At 40.4% G+C, this 7,906-nt stretch overlaps 1 protein-coding gene across 1 annotated transcript in view; it reads left to right on the top strand.

The window, feature by feature from the left end:
* Pdlim5 (PDZ and LIM domain 5) overlaps window positions 1–7,906 on the top strand; it is a 181,561-nt gene that overhangs the window by 153,741 nt on the left and 19,914 nt on the right. Inside the window, exon 9 of the mRNA XM_055628218.1 lies at window positions 6,368–6,539. Within this exon, the coding sequence (XP_055484193.1) occupies window positions 6,368–6,539 (172 nt within the window). The remainder of the gene's footprint in view (window positions 1–6,367; window positions 6,540–7,906) is intronic.

Here is a 7,906-nt window from a genome sequence, read left to right as displayed (position 1 = left end):
TCCAGGATTATGTCAAGTTGACAAAAACTGCCCACAGTGTTGAATGAATGAATAGCTCTATAAGTAAACTTACTATCTTTCAAACTCCTACCACTTACCCCGTGAGTTAATCAGCTCCCTATTGGTGAAAAACATACCTGAGATAATCAACATTAAGAGATTAAATCTTTATTTTCCTTACTATTTTTAAAATAAATTAGTTATTACAACTTAAACCAATGTACATGACACATACCACTTTCACACACCCTCTCCCTCTCCCTACTACGATGTCTTTCTCAAGTTCACATCTGTTTGTCTGATTTGTGACCTCCCAAGTTTAGGCAGGGATGCCTAGGCGACCATGGGTTTGGAGCTATCTACTATAGCTTGGTGGGCTCGGTGGTGCGTGCTCAACTGGGGGCCATGGGTCCTCTCCTAGGCACTAGCAAAAGCCAGTGGCTCAGCGGTGAGCCCGCCTCCTACTACATAAACTCTCTGAGTGTGCTAAATATCTTATATAAAGGGAAATTCTGACACTCGTGCACTTAAACTTGCTTATCAAGTGAGAAGTAATTGGTGGAACTGGAGTTGTAAATCCCAAGAGTCTGTGGGCTCCTTCTGCTACCATAGTTGATTTTTGACAGGACCTGCCTTGTGCAGGTCCAGTGCAGGTGCCTACAGTTGTGAATTTGGGATTGCAAATGGCTACGTGGAATCTAGAAACTGGCATTTCACAGTCCTTCACTATATTTTCCAGCTCTTACATATTTCCACTAAGTTTTCCAAGCCTTGGGTTCTTTTCCATGTAAACGTGCAGTCTAGGGATGAGTCCTCAATTGTCACTTCTCAGCCTCTTGGGTATCCACAAGTCTCTACATTTATTCCCAATTCACTGTAAAGGGGGGCTTCTCTGATTAAAGTGAAGGGCTTTTGTCTATAGGTACAAGGCAGTTTGATAACTGTGCCAACTTAGTTAGCCTGCTTAGGAAGAGTTCTCCATGGGTCTCACTAGCTAGGCTTATGGTACGAGGCTTGTGTCCTTTATGGAGCAGGCCTCAGATCCAGTCAGAGGGCAGTTGCACACCCCCAACAGCAGTCACCCTATCATTGCACAGTTTCAGTCCATTGTCCTTTTTTGCTTGTGAATCTGAAATGAAGTTTCATCTTGGAAGGAGCATGTAACAGAGGAAGCCCACCCACCTCACAACCCACATCAAGAAATCACGATGAGGAGCAAACTCCTGCTAGACCCCGCCCCAAAAAAGAGTCCACCCCCATCTCCTAGCATCTTGGATGGGGACACAAAGCTATGTCCCATGTACCTTTCAGAAACATTTTATATCTGAGCTTCATCCCACTGCAAAGAAAATCGATTATATGATGGTCTGTAACCTTCTTTAAACTTCATGAAGGCAGAAATCATTCGTACTCATACTGGTAAAGCCGAGTAGTTGATAAACCAGTTGCTTGATTTCATGCCCTGAGCAGTCGCTATTCTTCCCTGGCTGTGCGTTTTTAATCTGCCGAGTGACGGCAGTAGCATTGTTGCAATGATGCACCAGTTCCCTCTGGCTCTGTCTCCTTTAACTTTTCAGCGTAACACCAGCAGCAACAAGTCTAAAGCTGTGTAGGTGATTTTGCATGTGTGGTTTTGTAGCTGTGTGTGTTTATGTGTCTGGTTTTGTTTGTATGTGCATGGGTGTGGGCATGTGAGCAAGCAAGTGTGCACATGAGAAGAAATGGAGAGATATAAGAAGTCACAGATTAAAAGAGGTACATCGTCGTGACAAGTATTTTTTTTTAAATTAGTGATTGAACTGTTCCTCGTTTTACTTGATTATTGTAACAGACCCTCTTTTCAGATGCTGAGAGCAATCTGGTATACTGACAAATTATCCAGTGCATGTTTAAATTATTTGGTGTTAATCTCCGTAAACACTAAATGGCGAAAAGCAAAAGGAAAGATCAAGTGTGGATGTGTGCCGTTTATAGCCCTTCAAACACTAAGGCAACAATTTTAGTTAACGAAGGGGGCATTCTCACAGTTTATCAAATAGCTAATGACTTTGAATTTCTGGAGAGCTGGCGCTGAAATATGTTTATTACAAAAGAAAAGCATTTCAGACAAAGTTCCACTTGGGTAGAGATAGTCTGCAAAAGAATCCAAATTTAATAAAAATTGCTCAGGATTAAGGTTGAAGAAGAAATCTAATCTAAAGTAGAGCTTATTTCCCCATGTTCTTCATCGTGGCACTGACTGACTTACGGCTTAAGTTCTTGTTCTTGTGGCTTAGAGTTCCACACCGTGACCTGGGACTGAGTCTGTGTTCCTATGTGATGTTCTTACTAGAAAGGAAAAGAAAAGAAAAACAATTCTGTTGATAAGTAAATTTTCATCAAGGTAGATCATTTTTACAGAAGGCTCAATACACTTAAGGCATCTGATCTCCATGGACAATTATTTTTCTGAGACGGTACAGTAATTATCACAGAAGTAGGACTAACTTTGCTTTGTTTCATTCACCTAGTGCCTCATGTTCTCACACTTTATCATGCCAAGTGGCTAGAACCATAGGATGGGACTTAGTTACTCAAATGTTAGCCGTTCCTGTGCTAGAAAGGTGTGAGAATCAGTCCAGACAAATGGAGTGTTTCATCCATATTGTAAATAACTGTACCTTGGGACTGCTCAGGTACAGTTGTTAGCAGGGACTACATAGCTTTGTGTGCTTGCCAGTGTGCTAGTACACAGCAACAAACAGGGATAAGAATTTTCTTCACCTCCAAGGTGGTGTGTGGGGGACTAACAGAAAGCAGTAGAACTTGGAGCTTTCTTATTTGTATTTAAGATATAGTCACATGTTTTGTGATTAAAAATGATTCATATAAGTAAGTTAGTTCCTCATGTACCTTCTTGAGGCCTGTGCCATATGGATTATGTCCCATTCTACAATGACTGTTTGAGAATCTTTGTACTCACTTATTGCTTAGAAATGTCCAGATGACTCTGTACTTTAGGGCTTATGCATAGATAATGTGATACGGTAGATGAAAGGGTTTCATTCTCTTTGAGGTCTGATTTCTAGATTTTCCAATTAGTAACTTTCCCATTTGAAACCCTAACCCTAATCCTCATTTAAGAAATGGCTTTCTGTATAGTCTGAGGGCAGAAACAACAAAGTGGACTGACTTTCTTTTTTTCCATCTGATTAAGTGCCTGTTCACTTTCTGTTCTTAAGGCAGTTTTCTGGTAGAAAAGGAGTATATGTTTTGTACCCATTTTAAAAATTAATTGACTTGGAGAAGAAAAGATATTAACAGAAGTTTGACAAATACTATATAAATTATCTAGGCAGCATAGTGTAGGTGTTAAAGAGAGGCCTTCTGCAATAGTGGTCAGTGGAGACTTTGGAGAAGAGAGCTATAAATAGTACTTTTATTTCCTCAGATGAGGGCGGCACCCAAGCTTTATGAATTCATTGCTTGGGCTGAACCCAGAGTGTTTCTAACTAGCCCTAGACTGAGGCTTGGAAGCTTAGAGCCTCCATACAATCTCTGCAAGCTTGGACCTTGAAGGCTTCAACTTCCAGCCTCTGTCTGCTAACCTAGGCCTAGAATGTTTTTACCCTCTAAAACTTAATACTGAATAAACTTACCCTTTCTAGTTATTTCTGAACTATGGCTGGCTGGTTCAACTCAGCTGTTTTGGCTCAAAACTCTCTCCAACCTGACAGATTCGAACTGGTTTCTTTCCATTTCTCACTGAATTACTGTGCTTGGAAAAACTACTTCTGGACTCCATGAACTAAACTGCACAAACTCAACTGTGCCAAAGTGTACTGCACTTGCAAACTCTATTGTACTGTTCCTACCAACTCTCTTGCTCTCTCACTGCCCTGCTCTTCAGTAGTTCCTCTTTCCTGTCTGTTCTTATGAGAGTTGAGCATATGATATCTCTGACTAATTCTGTTAAATCTTTCTCTGTTAAATCCATTTTCTGCTCCTAAATTAGACGTCATTGGGATTAAAGGTGTGTCTGTATTCCACGCAGAGGGAATAACAGTGTAGACTAAGTGTGTGGGTGTATTCCAGAGGGATCACACAGCTCTAGGTCTTTGTATGTGATCTCTTACCAGAGTAGCCATGTTGTTGGATTAAATTAAAAATTGAAAGCAAAACTTGAATGATCTTTGCAGAATAAGGCAAGGGTAAGTACATAAGTAGCACATACTAGACATTTCATTGACTAAAGGTCATACAGTGGTGGGGTTCAGGTATGGCTTTCTGAAGGGACCCTAACCAAAGTCTGTGTGTCTGTGTGCAGCATGTGCCTACGAGAAATGGGGAAATGGAAGAAATCATAGATTGCAGCTAGGAGAGTGATGACAGTTGTGTAGACCTCAGGACTTTGAAGCTAGAAATCAAATGATAGGATAAGGTTTGGATAAGAAGGAGAGGGCAACTTGAAAACACTTGCTGTGAAGCAGCTGCTGGAGTCTGAAGGTGAAGCATTGGGAACATGGAAGGCAGAATGCTGTCTCTGCCTGCCTGCATGAGGGATTTAAAAAAGGGAGGTTCTCAGGAAGAGCTTTAATAAGAAGAGACCCATTTGGCATCTTTGAAATGAAAAGACTTGTAAACTGAACGTGGAAAATGCTTTCCAGTTTCTCAGAAAAGAGCAAACCTGTACATAGAAACTTTAGCGCCAAGGTCAGGTTGTAGTGTGAGCGTAAACAGAGTACCAAGGAAGAAGATATATGAACTGGATATAGCACTAATGCCCTTCCCCATTTGTTTAAGGGAATATGTGAGTCACAGAGTGGAAACGGTTCAACCCATTTCAAGGTGAGTTTCCTCATGTTGGAAGCTCCATTTCATAGCATGGGTGCAACACTCAGCACAGCAGAAGTGCGAGGCTTCTGGGCCTGTAATTGCAAATCCTTACAAACAGACCTTATTCTGATGGAGGGAAAATATTCTAATAGTTATCTTAATTACTTTTACACACTTCTAATCACATTTGTAATAGATGTCCACTTGGGTAGGCACAGAAGAATATATGTATCACACACAATATTGACTTATGTTATATGTGTATGCTTTTTACTTAAGGTATTCCCTTTAAACCATTTAAATATGCATCTTTCATATTCCAGTAGACTTTAGTTGTTTGTGGGTAAAGAGAACTCTTTCCTGTTGGTTTCAGACCCATTTATGTTTACTCACTGATGTATTGATTGATTTATTCATTCATTTCCGAGATTGTATTTGTTGTAAAATAGGATTAAGAGTTTTTGGGAACATGTGTAGAAGGAGAAAATATACAAAAGTATTAGTGGAATAAATGAGGCATTCATGGAAAATTATGAGAACATGGAAGACAAACATTTGATCTCTGTTATATGGAAGAAACCATGGTAGATATGGGTCATTGGGAAGGTATGAAATAGTTCACCAAAGAATTGAGTCTTAAATCATACGTGGTGGTTGCTATGCAAAAAAAGGAAGGGAAGAACAATGGTATTCCTGGGAGCAAAGGCAGTCTGTGCATACAAGATCATGTGTACAAAAAAAATGAGGCAGTTTGGTATTGCTGTAGCACTAGGTGAAGGCAGAGAGGTGAGTAGTGACACTGAGGAGCAGGTGACTGGGAAGGCTAGTGCATAGTGCAAAGACATGAACCGTGTTCCCTGGTCAGAGAGCAGGGAGACTCCTGAACCACTTTATGGACTTGTGGTCTGCCAGCATTTCCATCTTCAGTAGTCCTTGGGAGAAGGAACATAAGGAAGATAAGACATTTAGGCAACTAGTCCAGAAAGCAAACATCCAGGATCTCAAATAGGAAACATTGTGGGAATGGAGAGGGGGAGGCAAATCTGTGGAAATCTGAACCTCTTCAAACCAGAGTTGCACAGGAAGGAACAGGGGTGATACTGGGTAACTAGGATACTACAGATACTGGCTCACATGCCTAGTAATGATGATGCGATCTTGGAAAATACAAACTGGGAGAGGATAGAGCAAGCTTTTTATCTTCAACACACTGAAGTTTCTTAGATGCCTGTGATATATTTGGAAACAACTTTAATTAGTTAAGGTGGGCAAAGATAAGTAGATGGAAAGAAATATGTCACCTATGATGGCCACCTAACCATATCTCCTTGTAAAAGTAAGAAAGGAGCGGATGCATGCCATCATTCTCACTCGAATTGTGTGCTAATCCTTGAGTTTATTCTCTGTTCACCTGTTTAATTATGCCCCATGTTTGGGTCTTACTTTGCCACAGTGTCAGTGAGTAGGTGAATAACTTAACCAGTGATTTTGTTATTAGGAAAGTTCATAGTTGCCTTTTTCTCATTCTGATTTTCTTGCATTTAACTCCTAGCACCTTCTACTGGAAGAATTTCAAACAATGCAACTTTGGGTACAGGGGCACCTGTGAACTCAGCTGTGGGGCCGCCCCAGCCAAGTGACCAAGACACACTCGTGCAGAGAGCTGAGCACATTCCAGCAGGCAAGCGAACTCCTATGTGTGCCCACTGCAACCAAGTCATCAGGTTGGTTGGTTAGTTTGGGAGTTTTAGTCGAAGTACTTAATGCCAATGTGGTTGTTTTAGTATTCTGTAACATGTATAATTTAATTAGCAAAATTATAACTCCATGTCATAGGATTCAAGTGTATCACCATACCTATTTTTACGAAAAGTAACCCTAGGCTCCATGAAAATAAAACTAAAATATTGATTGTGTCAGTTAATTCATTTCTAGCAAATCTAGAAAAGTAGTCATTAATCTAGTAGCCCTTCAGAAATATTAAAATTGTAAGGCTTGAAGGGACCCTGAGATCATTTATCTCAATGCTATTATTTTACAAATTATACAAATGAGGACTGCCTTTTACTTATAGCATAAAAGAAAGAACTTTGAGGCCTGGAGAGAAGATTCGATCTTAAACACTGAAGCCATGAAAGTAGGCCTGTTCACAAGTGTCTTAAGTGTTACAGTGGGTTAGTATGTGCATCTCTCAAGGTTTTCATCAAAATCTAGTTCCTGTCTCTTAAACTCCAAAAAGGGAAAATGCCCAGACATCTTTTAAGCATATTGTACTACAGCTTATTAAATCTCAACATCCTTATGAGCAGCTTTTAAAATGTTATGAGGTGTGTATGTGAATGCTGGTTGCAGACAGCTCACCAGAAAGGCCTTTGTGAGTTGCCTTGTTTGGCAGTAAAAGCAGTTGCTTGAAATTACTCCTTACACACTCTTCTTTTTAAAATGCCCTATTTTGATTTTTTTCGAGACAGGGTTTCTCTGTGTAGCCCTGGCTGTCCTGGCCTCACTTTGTAGGCCAGGCTGGTCTCAAACTCACAGACCTTGTCCTGCCTCTGCCTCCCCAAGTGCTGGGATTAGAGGCGTGTGCCACGCCCAGCAGGGCTCAAACCATTGCAACAATGGGGTCTATAAAGGCAGATAAGCCTAAGAGTGACGTTTTCCCTTTTTCTCTTACACTAATATTGTGGAACATCATATTTCTAGACCATTTTTAATATGGAAGGGAGGATGATCCAGTGATTTAAACATGAAGTATAAACAAATATTACTCTTTAAGTGTCAGTAATTGGATAGCATGTCAAGAACACAGTACATAGCACAAGATAAAATACCATTTTTATCTTAAAGATAGTTCATTTGTGGCAATTTAAAAATGTAGAAAAACAGAAAGCAAAAGCCCAAATTCATAAACATCCGTACCACCCAAGGTGACCACTGTCAGTTTCTAGTTTATAGGTTTTTTGGGGAAAGCAAAGGACAACATGGGGTTTCACTCTAGCCTGGAACTCATTATGTACTCTAGACTGGCCTAAGACTCATGGTGATCCTTCTGCCTCAGACTCTGAAGAACTGGGATTCTACTGTGAACCTT

Source organism: Psammomys obesus, unplaced genomic scaffold, assembly GCF_907164565.1.
Source record: "Psammomys obesus unplaced genomic scaffold, mPsaObe1.curated_primary_1811, whole genome shotgun sequence".
Classification (NCBI taxonomy): Eukaryota; Metazoa; Chordata; class Mammalia; order Rodentia; family Muridae; genus Psammomys; species Psammomys obesus.
Note: the sequence above shows the minus strand (reverse complement) of the source record. Positions and strands in the feature narration are given on the sequence as shown.